This window comes from Epinephelus lanceolatus, chromosome 13 (assembly GCF_041903045.1).
Source record: "Epinephelus lanceolatus isolate andai-2023 chromosome 13, ASM4190304v1, whole genome shotgun sequence".
Classification (NCBI taxonomy): domain Eukaryota; kingdom Metazoa; phylum Chordata; class Actinopteri; order Perciformes; family Serranidae; genus Epinephelus; species Epinephelus lanceolatus.
The window spans coordinates 1231641-1251693 of record NC_135746.1 but is presented as its reverse complement, the minus strand read 5'-3'; the positions used below and the strand labels follow the sequence as shown (position 1 = coordinate 1251693).

The following is a 20053-nucleotide window of genomic DNA, read 5'->3' as shown; positions in this document are numbered from 1 at the left end:
CCGTGAGGCTGTGACTGCTACGTCAGGGATTTGAACCAGCAACCTTCAGGACGCAGGCCGACAACAGGTCTCATACAAGCTCGACTTTTATTGATGACAGAAAAACATTTTATATCAAAAACACAAAGAAAAGTCAAAAATTTAATCAAAATATTTCACAGCAGATGACGTCATATAAAATAGAAGAAACTGTTTCATGCGTGTGTCATATTGCTTCTCTTCATCACTCCTCTTAGAAACATAAAAACCTGTCGTCTTCCTCACCTGCATCGTTTCATGTCTCAGCAGACCGTCCGGCTCCACAGAGGAGTTTAATAAAATCTTGTCTCACTGGTGAAAAATGATCCATGAATAAAGGTTTAATGTTCCCGTGACGTTGGCGTGTCGCAGCAGCTGAGGTCAAATTTAAATCTGTCTTCAGTAGAAACCTCCTCTGTGTTCCCGCCATGTGTGCAGGAAGTGTCTTTGTGTGACCTGCTGGTACCTGCACACGATCTGTGATGTCATCAACTCGTCATGTTTCCAGGTCTGTGTCTGAACCCTGAGGACGGCCGGCAGCTGGCTACACCCTCTGTGCACCTGGCGACCCTGCAGCAGCAACAACACGAGAGAAAACATCACTGAGGAGTCACACCGGGGCCACGTCAGCTCATAAATGACAAGATGAAACGTGATTGGTGGATGGTCAGGTGATGTCAGGCAAATCAGATTCTTTAAACAGCTGCAGGTCAGATGTGTTTCCTGTTCTGGATCGGGCTGCAACAACAAACAGACTCTGCCAATAAAAGGAAAGTAAAAGCTGCAGGTCTCAGCTGCATGAGATGTATTCTAACTTCAGAAATCTACATTATTATCAAAGTGCTGATTGTTTTATGATGAGTGTGGTAACAGAGGGCCGACAGGGGGCCGACAGAGGGCTGATGAGGTGAAGCTAAAAGTGGTGATCTCATGCGCTCAGTGAAACGTTTCCTGGTTGACATGTTTGTGATGATGACACAGTCAGACATGATGAAGGTTGATGTTTCTGAGCCAAAAGTCACACCCAGACTGTGAGGTCACAGAGGAGCTGCGTTCATGCTGTTCCTTCAGTTTCAGATGGTGACAGACTGAAGAACAGCGCCTCTGGTGGAGGATGAGGTACCTGAGAGTGCAACACAAGACTCTGGATGTGTTCTGGAGTTATTATCAGTCACTACGCTCACATGCACAAAGTATTACAGTTTTTGTGATATTTGTTCGTGTCTAAAAACCTGTTGATATCAGATTCTGTCCTGATGTTTAAAAGTCGCTGTGTTTCTGCTTCAGACCAGAGATGTTGGTTTTTCTTTTGGTCATGTGTCTCTACTCCGGCCTGACAAACTGTTGGTGAGTTGGTTTGTGTTTAACGTCTCCATGACAACGCACAGAGCTGACTGTAAACAGACACAAAGCCGTGTCTGACTGCTCCTAACACCTGAGTCACATCTGCATCATCCTCAAACACATGTTGATCACATGACCTGCGTCACACTCACAATAACAGCACAATATTAGTGTGTGTGTGTGTGTGTGTGTTTGTGTGTGTGTGTGTATAAACAAACTGACAGATGTGGTTGCTATGGTTACCTGTGCACAGCGTGGTCGTCCTGACTCGGCTCTCCTCCAGTGTTAAGAAGGAGCCGCTCCTCTCTGCTGAGCCCAGCTCACAGGTCAGCACCGTGATGGGAGTCCTCCCCGCCTTCAGGTGCATCTGGATGTGGTCCTGCATCAACACACACACACACACACACACACACACACACACACGCACACACGCACGCACACACCATATGATCACCTCATTAAGTGTTAAGACTCATTTATTTTACATATGAAAACAGACCCGTTCATTTCAAGGGTCACAGCTCTCACACTGCCATGTGTCCTTTATCATTCAGCCAATAGACGGTCCCAGAGGGCGGAGTCAGAGGTTTCACACAACAACAAACGAGGCGACGGTGGACGAGGTCGTAATGTTGTCTCTGTATATAAAGGTGAGCATGAACCTTCCAGCTGTGATCAGTGATTTAACCCCCGACAGTCTGACACTGTTGTTTTAGTGCTGGTTCATTTTAATCATCAATCTTCTTCAGAAACGTTTGTGCTAACTTCCTGTCAGACGGTGCGTCACAGACTCCTGGAATATTCACCAATGATCAAAGTTGTGTGCAAATGTTGCTCAACAAACATGACGTCACTGACCTCACTGCAGACAAACTGCCCAGGTGTCAGTTACCTCCTGTGGCGCAGGGATCTCCAGCTGCGTTTCCTCCGGAGCTTTGACGATGATCACCGTCTGCTGCTGGATGGATCTGAGCCGGCTGATGTCTGCGTACGTCACGTAGGCTGATGTGAGGAGGCGTTAAAGAAACCCTGTGTTGTGTTTATATGAACATGTACTGTGATGATTCTGTTTCACTCTGCTGTGAAGGATATGCTGAGCTCTCCACGTCGTCCGTCATGTCGAAGAGCTGCTGAGCGCAGCTTTTGATGAGTCCGTCCAGCTTGTCCTCCACCACCTTCAGGTTCTCCAGCTCGCTCTGCAGCCTCTGCGGGTTCTTCCACAGGAAACTGGAGATGGGACTCTTTCCTCTGCACACAGAGCAGACAGAGAAGCTTTACAATGCAGAGCAGCAACAATCCCTGTAGAGTCGTTAAAAAGGTTATACCTGCTTTAATTTACGTTTGTGCAAACTTATTCTTTTTATTTTACTTTGCTGAGAGCTGTCTCACCTTTCAGCCCTCAGCAAAGGCAGTAACAGCGCCAAAGTGACGTTTGTGTAAAAGAGACAGCCGGTATCAGCAGACAGCCTGTCACTCACAGAGGCCCCGCCCCTAACGAAGTCTTAATAAAATGCTAACAGGTGAGTTCTGTAAGGACAGTTCTGCAGCAGCAGCAACACTGTCTGTGTGAACACTGCACATGTGACCGTTTGGAGTCGTTTCAGCGTTCCAGTGTAGACGCAGATATGTCGTAAAACGAGGTCATGTGGACGGAATTTTTCTCCCAAACGGAGGGCAAAAGAATCCGTTCAGAAAAATATCTGTGTACGTACCGACAGGACCTGACAGTGTGACATCACCAGCTGCAGGCTGTGACATCATCTCATCTGATATCTCTGTGACTGTCACATGACCGCCTCTCATGTTTTACTGACTGAAACTTTCCCACAGTTCAGTTCTGTTACTGATGAAATCTTGTTCAAGGTCCGAACATAAAGACGTTCTTCATGAGACCTGATGGTTCAAACACAGGAGGAGGAGTTAACCTGTCGACCAGGGTCTGAGTCATTACATCATCTTTCAGACTCACATCCACTTGATCCAGTTGGCCGAGTCCTTCTTGATGAGGTTGAAGCCACTCAGGACGTGCGTGATGTCATAGACTCGCCGTTTGCGGGTGTTGAGGCTCGCGGGAACGTCCCTGAGGTCCAGAGCGCCGTCCGGAGCCGCCAACAGCAGCTGGAGGAAACGCAGAGTCAGCAGCCCCAGAGACACGTCTGCATGCACACACACATACACACACACACACACACACACACACACACACACACAGTAACAACACGTGTCAGAGACGCAGTGATCAGCTGATTAATATAAAGTTCACTGGTATAAAAAAGTTTAGTTTAACTTCTTCTGCAACAAAACATCCAACAGTCACTATTTCATACATGAAGCCAACAATCAATCAGGACGTCAGTTGTCGATATGAACAGCTGCACGTTCACTTCATGTTTCCAGGCATTTAAAACGTGTTCATGAAACCTCGACTACAGCAAGACGTTCGGAATTTTCATCTCCAGGAAATAACATAAAATACTTTCAATCTATGTGACGATCATTCTGAATTCATCCGTTCATTATTTGATCTGTAAATATCAGAGTTAACGAGGACGTCTTCAAATGTTTTCTGAGCAAAAACCCAAAAACATTTTGTTAACTTTGATATAAAACAAAGAAAAACAGAAAATCTGAGACATTTGGGAAGAAATATTTTAACAGTTATCAAACTAAGTTCACAGTTCATTTTCTTTTGATCAATTAATCAACTAATTACTTTATTTTGCAAATTCATTTCTCAGTGTGACTGTTAAAGGGTTAATGTGTGTCACACCTGTGTTCAGACGTGACTGAGTTATGACTCAAAGACGAGGTGCAGATTCTGACACAGTCTGGAAACCTCTGACGTGACCTGGCAGCAGGGACACATTCAGTCTCAACTTATCAAGCACCGTTTCTGATTGACGTGTGAAACAGTCTCGAGGTGATCTTCTCTTGTTTGGTGGGCGTGTCAGAGGTGTTAGCCAATCAGCAGCTGCATCTTTACAAACCACATTCTGACAAATCTTTATCTCGTGGTCACTTTTTGTTTTGCCGATGTCGGCGAAAGTTTCCCATGATGCCAATAAAACCCATCTGAGTTGAACTGAATGAAGCGCTGCCATATTAAAAGGCAGTGCGCCTGCGTAACACCACAGGCTGTTGAACGCACCACTGCGTTTGTTTAAGTAAAGGTTTCAGGGCTGAACGCAGCTCACACTCACTCTGTCTGCCGTCTCTGTTGGACTCAGACCGTCTCCTCTGCTGCAGGAGAGAACTGAAAGAAACAGACAACATGATGAGTTCTGACAAACACACACAGAATCTGCTGCTCTGGAACATTTGAGACAGTTTCATACACTAAATACCAAAAACATCTCCATAAAATAAAGTTTCATTTTAACTCTTTCCCTGTCGTTCACCAGATATTCAAACAATCTGTTTTCACTGTTATCAGGTAGAGGGTGCTGTTACACATCTTGTGAAACAGAACAGTACTGCCATGTGCAAAAACAAACAAAGGAGAAGATCTGCTGGAAACAGGAGGACGATGTTTACAGAAATGTAGCAGCTTGTAAACTGTAGACCTGTAGTCTCCTGGTCGACTAGTCGATTATTTGGTCGCTATGCTCTCGTCCGACCAAATTCTCATTGGTCGAATAATTGCCGTGTTACTTTCAAAAGGAGAAAAGTGCTACATCAACAGCTTTCCAGGATTAATCCATTATTTCCTGCGGCGGGGGGACAGGCTAAGTTACCTGTGAAAATGTTTTCAAAACACGCCGTTGTTGACAGAAAGTTGGACTCGCCCACCCTCACGCTCAGCGTCACAGTGACGCAGACCTCCTGTCTGTCTCTGTAAGCTGAAACCATTTCCCTCAGTGGAAACAAAGCTTTGATTTACTTTAATTTCACAGATAAGAAACAATAAATTGTGAAGACAATAAAGCCTCCACTAAAATAGCATTTTAAGTCTTGTGTGTGATTTATCCTGGCTTCATATGAGCAGAGGAAATCTCTGCTACCTGCTACGCTAATTTATACAATATAAAATGCCATAGGCTTGTGCTAATAACGTTAGCATGTTGTATTTGTTTGGAAAACGTGTTCAGTATAAGACATTTTTTTTGGTCGGTGAATGTTGTGAGCTGTAATGGAGCTGAATTATATGCTGTCACCTTTGTTACATGTTGCTGTTGTCCCTGGTTTTATATGAGAAGAGGAAAAGATCGCTAGACGCTAGGCTAACTTATACAATGTAAAATGCCATAGACTTGTGCTATTAATGTTAGCATGTTGTATTGGTGGGGAAAACGTGTCCAGGGGTCCGTTTCACAAAGCAGGTTCAACAAACTCTGAGTCTAATCCTGAACTCTGAGTTGATCTACTCTGAGATAAGAAACTCTGAGTTTCCGGTTCAGGAACAGCTGATTTGAATCAGTTTAATCAACTCGGAGTAGTTTCACCTGGAGTTAAGCGCGTGCACCACGACTATAAAAAGCCAGCATCAATGGAGCCCCGATTCGACGAGTCACCATGGCAACGGGGAAGAGGAGGGCTGCGTTTTTCACCCCACTAGAATTAGAAATCTTAATGCGCTCATACGGCGAGTTTGAACACGTTTTCAAAAAGAAGTGCAACACCGCTGCAGCTGCAAAAGAGAGGGAGACGGCGTGGGAGAACATTGCTGCTCGGGTCAATGCGTAAGTTTAAATGTTGTCCTTTGCAATCACAATAATATTACAGGGGAAAACTGCTTGAATGGTAGCCTATTAATTTATTTCTTTTAGGTGCAATCCCGCGGGTGAGAAGCGCACTTGGCAGCAGTTTAGGATGAAATATAAAAACATTGTTCAAACAGGTAAGACCTCGGCATAATCTCATGGGGGAACCTCATTTTGATCATGTTTTACATTGTAAAGTAAATATTAAGTGGCTGTTTGGCTGTGCAGTTGTTTTATCCCCAACATAATGCTGTTTTAACACACATGAATGTCTTCTCATCTATATCATGTTCTGTTAAATAATTAAGCCTATTTAAACTAACACAGACTTCTACTCAGCCAACAGAAAGATGGCAGATGCCGTAAAACGAGCACACTTTTCTGACCACTCTGCGTACAGTTGCCTTACTCAAGTGCTCAGCGTCTCCGACATTGTAGCCTACAAAAAACTTCCATTTGCAAAGAAACACAGCACAACACACAATATCTGCTGGGATGTGAGAGCATGACTACGATTGGTAATGTTGCAGATGTAAGGACAGATTAGGTTGTGTATGTAGATGATGGACTGTGACGTGAAACGGTACCACTCAAAAAGATAATTGTGTGGAAACATCTATGCGCGGTCTGATAACCATCTCCCGACGAATATTTAATTCTCTGCGCAGTAATGCTGCACCTTCATCCACGGGATCGTTATCAAAAGGACATGCCATGTTAGTGAAAAAAGTCACCACCTACTGCGCCTAATGGACTTCTAATATACTGACTCTGATTTTTTAAATGACAGACGGCAGAACTAGGCTACGCCAAAACTCGCCTGCTGACTGAATGAATGAGGAAATCAGATGGAGTGTGGCTCTGAAAGAGGGCGGAGACAGAGAGAAACTCGAGGTTCATTGAGAAAAACCTGGTCCCGACCAGGTTAGGTTCATAGAGTCTGTTACTACGGTAACTGACCGAGAGCTTAAGTTACCTCTCTCTCTGAAACAGGCTAGAGTTACCCCTCTTGCTCTGTTTGAGTTACCTCCCTTTTTGAAACGGAAAACTCAGAGTTTCCCTCATTTCAGGGTTAACAGACTCTGAGTTTTCACTAAACCTGCTTTGTGAAACGGACCCCAGATAAAGACAAGTGTTTGTCTGTGAATGCTGCGAGTTATAGTGAAGCTGATTTGTGTTTGAAACTGTCTCTATTAAGCCAAGTATTAATGTGTGTTTAATGTGTGTTTAATGTGCTTAATGTGTGTTTAATGTGTGTTTTGAATCAACTATATAAATAAAGTTTGATTTGAACTAAACTTTACAGCTCTTAACACAGTCCTCCACCGCTGACTAGTGTTTTGGAGGTGTAACTGCAAAGTGACACAGACACACCACCACACAAGTAAAAATAACGTGCAGGGTTTTTTCCCCACGACTAATCGATTAGTTGAAGATTTTCTTTGGTTGACTACAGCCCCAGTAAACTGCACAACCTGGAGACGTTGATGGAATCAGACTCTTTCACTTCCTGTTTTGATCAACATTCTGAATCTGATTGGATGAAGAAACAAAAGAGTTAATGGGGAGAAACAGGATCTCCATGACGATGACAGTGACGCACTGAACATGACAACGTGTTCAGCTGCTGCACCTCAAAGACAACATTATTGTTATTGTTTATACAGTTCAGACTGACGTAAGGAAGTGAGAAAAAAATAACACGTCAATGTGAAATTGATTTTGTTCTTGAAAATGACTCTTTGACAAAAATACATTTTTCTCAGCTTTTTGAAATGTTTTTTTTTTATGAAAAGTCACAAATTCACGAAAAACAAATCTGACAGAATAAAAACAGGATCTGTTGTTTAGTTTGATGAATAAACTCTTTATATATTTACAGAGCAAATGATTCTGTGTGTTTTCAGAGATCAGTGAATATGATCAAAACGTTGGCAGTGGCTGGAAACTGAAAGATAATAAAGGGTTAACTGACACATGACAGGCTGAACGTTTGTTACCTGGTCGTCGCCGCCTCCGGAGGATTCTCCAAACGACCACCTGGATCCTGGAAATCAGAGAGAGGAACAAGAGGAAGATCCTGAGGGTCAGAGTTTTTACATTTCAGATCAGAAATAAAATCTCATAAATGTATAGATTAAATCTCTAATGATTTCAGATGAGGTCACTTCCTCTTCACTTCCTCCTGTGTGTCAGATTCAGAGACGCGTCACACGTGTGAGAACATATTAAACAAACAGACCTGCTGTGGAGGATGTGTTGCAGGAGGAGCATCATCTTCATCTTCATCCTCCTCCTCCTCACAGTCTCCGGCGGCCCACTCCTCCTCCTCCTCCTCGGAGCACTCAGCTCCCCAGGGGCTGACCAGGCCCAGCGGCCCGCCCAGGTCAGGGGGCATGATGGGGATGGCGTCACTTTTCACCCCGCTGGTGGAGATGTCCTCCGACAGGAAGTGGTCTTCACAGATGATGTGCTGCTCTGTGGCGTCCTGCCGGTCCGTCTCCCTCAGCGCTGCGAGCCACACCTGAACAAAGTCATTGACGTTACTGATCGAATGATCGTGGACATTATTCAGTGATGATGATCGTTAGCTGCAGCTGTGATGTCACGTAGCGAGTAGGAGTGAGTTCGTGTAGGCTGACGTTACCTGTTTTTCAGCGAACTCCTCTGGTAATTTTATTAAAAGGCATGGCATATAGGTCCACAGTAACTTATTATCATTATTATTGGGGCTTATAAGAGTGGGCTACAATGAGTACTGGGCCAAATCACAGCATCCGCGGTGAGAGGACACCAAATTGTGTGCGCTTTTACGTACAGGTCTAGGCGTAAAAGAGCACACAATGAAGCAATGAGCTCACTGGTACATCGATATCAGCTGATATTCTTCATGTCAATAAGCAAATAAGATGACATCACTGATACCAGCAGTCGATGTTTCTCTGTTCTCAGGGAGGACCTGAGATTAATGCTGTCCCGTCGTGGAAAACGTGTTTGGGATGAACAGAGATTTTTCCTGGGACGCCATCTGGACGAAAGGACGCAGTGAGCTCACTGCTTCATGTCAGAGGACGCAGTCTACTGTTTCCTGATGATGTCACAGTGTGAACAACAAGTCCGTGATGACATCAGCAGGAGGAGAGCTGGTTAACGTTAGCTGTTAGCAGCTAGTCAACATTAGCTGTTAGCAGCTGGTTAACATTAGCTGTTAGCAGCTAGTCAACATTAGCTGTTAGCAGCTGGTTAACATTAGCTGTTAGCAGCTAGTCAACATTAGCTGTTAGCAGCTGGTTAACATTAGCTGTTAGCAGCTAGTCAACATTAGCTGTTAGCAGCTGGTTAACATTAGCTGTTAGCAGCTGGTTAACATTAGCTGTTAGGTTGACTTGTGACTTCTTTATTTATTTATTTATCAATTTTTTATTTCGACCCTTCCTGAGGCTCCAGGTATTTTCCATCACCCTCCCCAAACCATAAATGCAGGGTCCGACGTTAAGGTTTTTTCCTACTTGCCCTGCCGGGCAAGTACTTCTCAAATCTACTTGCCCCATCTAAATTCTTACTTGCCCTGCCTAAGAGGTTCTTTTTCTGGCTGTGTGGTGCATATTTTCGCTCATGACTTATATCTTACGTCAGCAGAGACGCTCAGCCAATGGAGGCAGCAGCACATAACAAAGCAGCACACTGCAACTGGCCCCTCCGAGGACAGAAACAGGAGAGGAAATACACGATTACAGGCCTGGAGTTAAGATATTTTTAGGGCAAGGCCACTTTGGCCTTTGATAAATACAAATTTATTGGGGCATCACGGCCAAAACCAATGGCGCAATAACAATATGTGCTAACTACATTGAATGAAGACAAAACAATATAAGGGTCACTGACAGGAGTATTCACCTAACATAGCCTACATATCTTTAATTATATAATTATTTATATGTCTCTATGTATATTTTTACATAAATCCCCAATATTTCATTTGCCTTTAAAAGAATCCTCTTTCTTCATTTAATTTGACAATGTTTATTGTATTGTATTATATATATTAATTCTCTACAGGATCTTGTATGTTCTTTAATGTGTGTTCAATTTATTAAAAGAAAAAAACAAAAAAATCCCTGCAGCAAAGTGAGCCCTCTTCCTCAGAGAGGATCTTTGTCCCATGAGAGCAGGCAGTGTAAACAACGTTCGCTGGTGATTTGACAGTCACTAGAAGCACATCATGACCCTTTGTAAAAGTTTCTGTGTGGTACCTGTGCTGTACATGAGCTAACGTTAGCGGGTAAGGACTGAGAGGCTGTCCAGTGTGTGTGTGTGTGTGTGTGTGTGTGTGTGTGTGTCTGAGGAGTGTCAGTACATTAACTTGTTAGTCGTAGCCTTGCTGATTGTCATGTTAATGTTAAAAAAAACAGGACATGCTACACTGGCTGTATGGGTAGGAGGGGCATTACGGCTGTGGTATAATTCCTGCCCTGCGATTAGAAAAAAAAATATATATATCTGAGTCGGTGCTGCTTGCCCGATCGGGCATGTCTGCGCAGGGTCTGCTGGCCCGCCGGCTATTTTTACTTGCTCCGGGCATTCGGGCAACCGTTAATGTCGGACCCTGAAATGAGTTACTAGATTTTTTTAAACTTACTCTTTAATGTTGAAAGTTGAAGATGAACTCCTGGAGTTTAAAAAAAGTCTCAGTTTATTTTTGGCCAAATTATAAATGAGACGTAGAATAAAGTGACTCTGATGACGTGTCATTATGTTGAGCTCAGATTTGGTTTGTGTGTTTTTTCCTGACAGAAGTGTTTATTGCACATGATGTGTTCAAGGACTGTCAGAAATTTGAAAATCCAACATCAGTTTCTGTTTTTACAGTTTGTGGCTGATAAATAGTGTCATTTTGGCAATTTTTAGAGAAAACATGACAAAGCGAAAAAATAAAAAACAAATTCTGAAGGAAAAAAAAGTGCCTATTATTTTCAAAAAAATAAAATAAATTATTTGACGTAGAGCTTCAGATCAATAAAGCCAATGTTGAGAATGTGTTCTGATGATGCTCAGGTGGATTCAATCGACTCACCTGAGACTGATTCACGTATGATGTAACTCAACCTATATCACTGCACATCACTGCATATCACTGCACCACATCACTGCACATCATCACTGCACATCACTGCACATAAAATCCTCACCTGTCACTGAGTATTTGTGCTACTTATTTTACGTTGTGTGTTATTTATTGTCCTGTGTTATGCAACAATCCTGTTGCATAAATGTTCTTTGCTATGCAAAGGATCTGTATTTCTTGTCTGCACTCACACTTTGGCAACATATGTAGCATCCTGTTGTTCCTGTGCAATGACAATAAAGCCTTTCTGTTCTATTCTACAATATTCTATACATAACTGCACATCACTGCACATCACTGCACCACATCACTGCACATCACTGCACCACATCACTGCACATCACTGCACATCACTGCACCAAGCCTTTCTGTTCTGTTCTATTCTACAATATTCTATACATAACTGCACATCACTGCACATCACTGCACCACATCACTGCACATCACTGCACCACATCACTGCACATCACTGCACATCACTGCACCACATCACTGCACCACATCACTGCACATCACTGCACATCACTGCACCAAGCCTTTCTGTTCTGTTCTATTCTACAATATTCTATACATAACTGCACATCACTGGAGAACTGACAATAAAGCATCTTGAGTCTTGACGTGTCTGTGCCTCGAGTTTCCCACAGATCATTGCTGAGCAGGTAGCACTGTGATGGTGGGAAACATGGCGTCAGAACTAAATGAAGGTGACTGTAGAAATATCGGCTTTATTGATCTGTAGCATTACGATCAACGTCAGGTTTATGAGTTATCTGGATTTAAACAGCTGTTTTTTGTATTGGAAACCAATAAGATCCTAAAATGTTCTTAGGGAGGTGGACAGTGTGGTCACATGTTGATCTGGCTGCCTCACATCACTGTGACATCACTGTGACATCACTGACTGTATGCTGTCAGATGTTTGGGGTATATGACAATATCAACATGTCGGCACGTCTTTCATTCATTCTCCCGTAACACACGTTTGTTTAGACGGGCACCAAAGATGAAACTGTGTCGGCCTGTTCAGAGTTTATCTGTTAGAGATAGGAGCTAAAGAAACAGGAAATTAAACCTGCTCACTTCCTGTTTCCGACATTCCGTCACAACACGTGACTGGTTTCCTCTCCACAGGTGTTTAACACTGTGATGAAACTGAGCACAGACACGTCACGAGGACAGCTACGTGTTCTCTACCTGGTTGGAAACAGCTGTTGTCACCATGACAACCACAGACGGCTGACAGTCACCAGATAACACAGTCAGGAGTAAATCTGAAACACCTGCGGCTCACACACAAACGTCACAGACACCAAAGTCAGATCTGAACTTCATTAAAAGTGTTTTCAGAGTAAAACATTTACTCTCACAAGATAAAACACTTTAAATATGAGTATTAATTTGTTGGTTTGGTGAATGTAACCTGATAACCGCTCTACTTCCGTTAAGTTACAGTGCTTTCTACGGGAGCCACCCGGGACCAAACTGAGGCTAAAACCTGCCGCTACCCGGTGTGGTCCCCTAGAGAAGCTAATATATTAGCATGGTTAGCTAATTAGCATCGTTACAAAGGGTTAACGACACCCAGGTAACGTCTCTTCACGCGGGCCAGTTTCACGGGTCCGTACCTTGACACGAGCCGGGTCTGTGGGGAAGCTGAAGAACCTCTTCGGTGGTCGGTGAAACAGCCCCCGGTTACCGGTTACGGTGCGGCTGGGACACCCGGAGACGACACACTTCATCATGGATAGCGTCTCTCCTCCGCTCACAGCGGACACACACGTGGGCGGTTTGTTTTCATCACGTTTCAAGGTGTGTTTCTCTTACCGGAAATAGATGTTTGTGACCCGGATGTACAAAAATGGAGGGAAAATGGAAAGCGGAGATGATAGGCTCCTTCGAGGTGATTTATAATTATAATAATTGTAATAATAAGAAGAAGAATGATAATAATAATAATGCACTTTATTTATGAAACGCTTTTAAAAAGTAAAGTTACAAAGAGCTTCACACAATTTAAAACAATGCAGGATTCAAGCAAATGAAATGAGGCAATTCAAGAAATACAAAAAAGCTATGAAATGCACGTAACATTTACGTTTCCCCTTGTATGTTATGTTATTCCTTCATTTATAAATGTATTTATTTTTTAAATATTTTCCCATTTTATTGTTTAATATCACATTTCTATTCAAAACTTAAAGTTAAAATCACTTTTGATGTGATCGGTCTTAAATCTTACACTATAAAACGTTTAATTTGTTTTCTGCTGTTTGCTTTGGCAGTTTCTCTGCACGTCCCTGTACGTAATGTAGGTGAATGATGCCTTGCTGTTTTGCACATTTTCAATAAAACTTAAAATATTAAAAACTGTTATTAAAAAAAAGTAAAGCAGAGGCAGAAGGCGGAGACAAAAAGTCGACAGTTTCCTGCAGCCAAATTCTACATGAATGGATGAAACAGTATTTTGATTTGATATTACCTTTTCATTGTTTGTCTTGATTGTTTTTTCTTTGTTCACATGTATCCTCCACATGATCAGTCCTTTCTTTATATAATGTTATTGTATGTTGGTTTAGTCAGTAAAGAATTATAAAGTTTCCAGCAGCCTGTAGTCTATTCACAGAAACACTCACATCCTGTTAGATCTCATTCTGATTGATTCAAATGTTATCAGACCCATATTTGGCTGACAGATTTTTCACATGTGCAAAATTTCTGGTGGTATGCCTCAGGTGCCCACAAAGCAGTGACTGTCACAACTTCATAATGCAAACTTTGAACAACAGTCAGGCTTGCACAAACCTCTCGGGCTTTACCCACCAATTTACACTGTAACAACAAACTCCACACGTCTTTAGGCCACTGTCAGGTCACCACGATGCTCACATCAAACTGCTCAGAAGAAGCTGTGGGAGATACATACTCACCGGGGTAGACGCAGCTTGATGCTGTTACAATGACATCTAATGGACAACATTTTGGGTTTGACAATGGTTTTTGTTTTGTTTTTTCAGAATTTTATTTGGAACAAAAAAAGATAAAAAGACACGTTTCAGCAGGAACTGATACTGGAAACTACATTTCAGGGAAAACTGGAACAGAATAGTAAAACAAGTTAAAAAGACGTGTGACAAAAATGTCACCATGTCACCATGTCATCATGTCACTATGTCACTATGTCATCATGTCACTATGTCATCATGTCACCATGTCATCATGTCACTATGTCACTATGTCATCATGTCACTATGTCACTATGTCACCATGTCATCATGTCACTATGTCACTATGTCATCATGTCACCATGTCACTATGTCATCATGTCACTATGTCATCATGTCACCATGTCATCATGTCACTATGTCACCATGTCATCATGTCATCATGTCATCATGTCACTATGTCATCATGTCACCATGTCACCATGTCATCATGTCACTATGTCACCATGTCATCATGTCACTATGTCATCATGTCACTGTCACTATGTCACCATGTCATCATGTCACTATGTCACCATGTCATCATGTCACTATGTCACTATGTCATCATGTCACTATGTCATCATGTCATCATGTCACTGTCATCATGTCATCATGTCACCATGTCATCATGTCACTGTCACTATGTCACTATGTCATCATGTCATCATGTCACTATGTCATCATGTCACCATGTCATCATGTCACCATGTCACTATGTCACTATGTCATCATGTCACTATGTCCCATGTGTTCCTACAAATGTTGAAAACAAAATGGCCTTGCTGGTATGATGTATATAGGAAACATTAACCAGAAGTCCTTCCTGTTTCTCTCCACAGGAGGACACTCTCCCTCAAACAGACAACAGAGACACAGATGAACCAAGATTCAAGACTCCAAATCCAGCAACAGGACGTTCAGTGAACGTGGTGTTGAGGGTGTGGAGGTGGATCTGTTTGTCAGGGGATATGCTGTAAAAGGACACAGTGCCAGCAGGACGGTCCATGTACACTCCTACTCTGTGAGAGACCGAGGAGGAGGAGGAGGAGGAGGAGGAGGAGGAGGAGGAGGGGCTGAGGTCTGTTTTTTCATTTTTGTGCCAGACAGAGTAACGCCCATCAGAACAGTAGAGACACCAGGACTGATCATTGCCTCCAAACCTGCTGTCATATCCATCTCCTCTCCTTCTGATCCCTCTGTAAGTCACTGCGATATGAACTGCTCCCTCCCACTCCACCTCCCAGTAACAGCGACCAGTCAGACCATTTCTACACAGTAGCTGAGGCCAGTGGTCAAATCTCTCCTGATGATCAGCATATTTCTGCTCCTTCCTCACCCTCGTCACCTTCTTGTTGGTGTGGGACAGTTTGAGGTTTCTGTGTGCCGTGTTTGGGACCAGTGTGAGTTCACAGGCATCTGATGGACACAACACAGCAACACTTTATTTTTCTTTTACTTGTTGATATACCGTAACATTTCAATTAAAAGCCTAGTCTCTGTTTTTAGCCTGGTGTGGCTACACATTTTGACAAATAAAGGCCTGTCTTAATGAGAGGCCTGGTCTGGTTGTCGATCAGTTCATCTTTATAGATGTTTTTTGGGTGTATAAAACCAGGTTGTTGACTACCCACCACTTTAGATTGCACATATAAATACACTGATCAGCCAAAATGTTAAACCCACTAGTGGTTGAAGTGAATAACGCTGATCATCATATTGTTACAATAGGCCCCGTTTCCACTGCAGGAACTTCGGGGTAATTTTACGGGAGCGGGGTCGTTGGTGCGTGTCTCCACCGCAGGAACCACCCCCGAAGGACAGAGTTCCAGAACTTTAACAGGGGCTAAACAAGTCCCTGCCTCGGGGTAGGTACTCAGATCGGCCCTGAGAGACTCCTGGCTGGGGCTTGGGGATTACTTGGTGCTGATTGGATATACTCAAGGCGGGATGTGACGTCAACAGAAAGCAACAAAATAGCCGACATTTTTAAAACTCAGCAGACGAGGAGACACGAAGAGACACGCCAGAAACCCAGCAACCACTTCAGCTCCTTCCATGTTGATAAACATCTTTCTTATGTCTGCTTTCTTCTTCTTACTTCTGCTTCTTCTTCTTTGTTGTTGTTCTTCTTTGTTTGTTTCTTTGCCGCATCACCCCGGTCAAAATGGTCGTGCAATGATTATGTCTCATCCAGAGCCCGGTAACTTTACAGGAACCTTCCTCCTACTCCGCCCTCTCAATGGAGACACGGTGGTTGAGAGGGCGGAGTGAGAGGACGTTCCTGTGAAGTTCCTGCCCCCCAAATAGTACCAGGAACTTCTTCAGTGGAAACGGGCCTTTTGTCACGTTCCTTGGGCCATTCCTGAGATTTTCTTATGGTGTAGCATGGTGCATTGTCCTGCTGGGGGAGCTACTGCCATGAGGTAGTGCCATTGCCATTAGAGGGGGTGCTTGGTCTGCAATGGTGTTTGGACGACTGGTGCATGTCAAGTGGCATCCACATGAATACCAGGACCAAAAGTTTCCTCACACAACTTTGCATTATAACAAGATAATCAATGTTATTCACTTCACCTGTCAGTGGTTTTAGTGTTTTGGTTGATCGGTGTATAAATGTTTACACTTTTGTCTATGTGGAGATGTTACACATCGTTAGCTCGGTTCATTTCATTTTACTGAAACCATGAGCACCAAAGGAGACTGTAACTCATTCAGATTTACCGGCATGACAAAAAAAACAAGTGGTGACACCCTCTCTTTAGCTGTCATAAAGTCGTTGACCCAGTAAGTTATTCATATTCCTTTAGTCCATAAGGGTCCATGGATTATAAGAATCAAAAATGTTTTTATAAAAAAATAATCCAAGTTATGAATACTGTTTTCACAGGATAAAGTGGGGCCGTGTCAATATGCCGAGTGCTGTTATCTTCAGGTGCTGTGAAAATAAATGTCATGACATAACACATAATTGATTTGTTATTCAGAGCCTCATTTTTACACGTCATATTCATACTGGTTCAAATAAACAATTTGACTGTATTTCCTGATCTTTGCTGAGCAACAATTTTGTGTGAAAGGAATTAAAGGCCTGTCTCAAATATAGGCCTGTTGACTTCAGTGACTGAAGCAAACAATAGCACAGGGCTATTAACTGAAGTTTTACATAAATTAAAATGTGTATAAGACACTTGTTAAGATGCTCTATACGTTATAGATTTTTATTAAAGGTATCATATGTAACTTTGGACATGTAGTAATCAGTTTTTATTGCCCATGGGTGAACAGGTTGCGTTTAAGAGCCTGTGGGCTGACTTGTATGTGAATGACTCCGGCTGAATTTCTTCCAGAAAATCTAAAAAATGTAAAGTTATGCCCTGGCTGAATTCAAGTTGCTACGGCAACTAACATCCAACCTACTGGGGAGTGAAGCGGAGTGTCATTGGGCTGTGCTCGCTTGCTAATGTAAGCTAACATTAGCTTGCTTGCCAACAAGCACCATAAGTTTTCATAATACCCAGAAACTGGATGGAAAAAAGGTGTCTATTCATTCCAGCGGAGTTAGCAAGTAAGTAGCGTCTGTAAGTCACTTCAGCTGTGTACGGTCCGCTGAATATGTGCAGCAGTGTTTCTCCCGCTGGCTCCGCCCATTAGTTCCCGTTTGGTTCTTAGTCTTAACATTGTGATGATGTCAGAGATTTTTTAAATCGCTTTTCTCAGCTCCAGGAGAGTTTTACAAATATAAAACCTTCATGCATCAAAATTGTTAAGAATCATAATTGAGCTTGTTCACAGTTTGGAGGTGTCCTGTCCACACTTTTACAGATGTCTCTTTTATAATCGTGGTTTAAATGCTTTTTGGGCAGCAGTGGATTTTTTTCACTGCAGTTCCACAAGTGGCCACTGGGAAAATTTGGCTGCAAGGCTGAGTAGGGCCTGACGCGTCTAAATGCTAGCTAGCTAACATAGCAAACTTCAGGGCTGATCTGGCTGCTAAATTAGCTAACTTGCAGTTTGATGATTACTTTATTAGCTAACGCTAAAAAAGCAACCAACGCCAGATTAAAACAGTATAGCTCAGAGTGCATATGACAGGTGGCAACTTACTTCCCCCACCTGCAAGGTCCATACAAATGATACTGCTTGAGCAAACAATATTTGATGTAACAGTACAAAGCGTTTTCTACTAGCCAAGAGCGATGCAGGGTTGCTCCTCCCAAGTTTCCTTGGCTATGTCCTAAAGACCCCTGGGTCTGTGGGAAAGTCAAAGGGAGAGAAACCAGTGGACGACTGAGGAACTTCTCTTACCGCAAACAGGAGGTAGGGGAGAAGCTGGTCCCAATTCCATCCATCATTGTTGATGGCCTTCCTCAGCATGGCTTTGAGAGTCTTGTTAAATCTCTCCACTAACCCATCCGTCTGGGGGTGGTTCACTGATGTCCTCACTTGCTTCACTTGCAAAAGAGCACACAACTCCCTGGTGACCGTGGACATAAAAGGGGTCCCTTGGTCTGTAAGAATCTCTTTTGGAATCCCTTCCTGGCTGCTGAAGAGGAACAGTTCTTTTGCTATCTGTTTAGCATTGGCCTTTCTTAAAAGGTATGGCTTCTGGATAACGGGTGGCGTAGTCTACTAGGCAAGGCAAGGCAAGCAATTTTACTTATATAGCACCATTCATACACAAGGCAATTCAATGTGCTTTACAAGAGAAATACATTAAAATAAAACATTAAAGGAACAATAGATCATTAAAAACAAAAGCTAAAAGCAAGACAATAAATAGTTAAAAACAGTGCAGAAAATGCATTTAAAAAGCAAACATAAAGCAAAAGCAACAGCAGACAAATATAAAAACAATAGCTACAGATTATCCTAACAATAAGTTACATATCTAGTTCACTGGTAAGCTGCAGTAAATAGTAATGTTTTAAGCCCTGATTTAAATGAGCTGACAGTTTCAGCCGACCTCAGATATCCTGGAAGTTTGTTCCACAGGCGGGGAGCATAGAAACTAAAGGCTGCTTCACCTTGTTTGGTTTTGATCCTGGGAACACTGAGTAAACCTGTTCCAGATGATCTGAGGGGTCTGGATGCTTCATAACGTACAAGTATATCAGAGATGTATTTAGGCCCGAGACCATTTAGTGCTTTATAGACAAGTAACAAGATTTTAAAGTCTGTCCTTTGACACACAGGAAGCCAGTGCAGTGATTTAAGCACTGGTGTAATGTGCTCCACTCTCTTGGTGTTGGTGAGGACTCTGGCAGCAGCGTTCTGGACGAGCTGCAGTTGTCTGATTGATTTTTTACTCAGGCCTGTGAAGACACCGTTACAATAGTCCAGCCTGCTGAAAATGAAAGCATGAACAAGTTTTTCTGTATCTTGTTTAGACAGAAATTCTTTTATTCTTGCTATGTTTTTAAGGTGGTAGTAGGCTGATTTAGTAATTGTCTTAATGTGACTATTGAAATTTAGGTCTGAGTCCAGAACTACACCAAGATTTCTGGCTTAATTTGTAGGTTTTAGTGTCATGGCGTCAAGGTAGTGCTGCACGATTAATCTAATCGCAATCGCGATGTGAGGCTGTGCGATTACATAACCGCATAAAAGGCTGCGATTTAATGTAGGCTAAATAAATGTTAACGTGTGCCTGTGAACGTCACTGCCTCTCCTGTAGTGTGTGGAGTTTGTTGACATCACGCCCACAAGCTATCCTGGTGCATGCAGCCGGCGTGCAGCAGTGACCAACACAGACGCTGAAGAAGAGCATGAGCTCGACCATGAACAGGCTGAGTTGGTGGCGAAAAAAACGTCTGTTACATGGCGATACTTTGGATTCAGGTACGGAGACGCTGAACAGAAAGACGTGCTGTGTAAAAGCT

General features: G+C 42.8%; 2 protein-coding genes across 2 annotated transcripts; both read right to left on the bottom strand.

Annotated features, from left to right (window-relative positions):
• Positions 1-69: 69 nt before the first annotated feature.
• On the bottom strand, positions 70-12989 carry LOC117270731 (transcription factor E2F2-like). Its single transcript, XM_078173643.1, has 9 exons — positions 12816-12989; positions 8305-8586; positions 8063-8109; positions 4563-4615; positions 3332-3518; positions 2456-2610; positions 2255-2370; positions 1606-1741; positions 70-588 (listed from the first exon to the last, which is right to left on the bottom strand). The coding sequence occupies exons 1-9, from the start codon at positions 12930-12932 to the stop codon at positions 563-565; spliced, it is 1119 nt and encodes a 372-aa protein (XP_078029769.1). The 5' UTR covers positions 12933-12989; the 3' UTR covers positions 70-562.
• A 197-nt stretch (positions 12990-13186) lies between these two features.
• LOC144466515 (stonustoxin subunit beta-like) lies at positions 13187-18893 on the bottom strand. The gene is made up of 2 exons (XM_078173645.1): positions 18480-18893; positions 13187-15590 (listed from the first exon to the last, which is right to left on the bottom strand). Exons 1-2 carry the CDS (start codon positions 18517-18519, stop codon positions 15028-15030), a joined length of 603 nt encoding a protein of 200 aa, XP_078029771.1. The 5' UTR covers positions 18520-18893; the 3' UTR covers positions 13187-15027.
• Positions 18894-20053: the final 1160 nt, after the last annotated feature.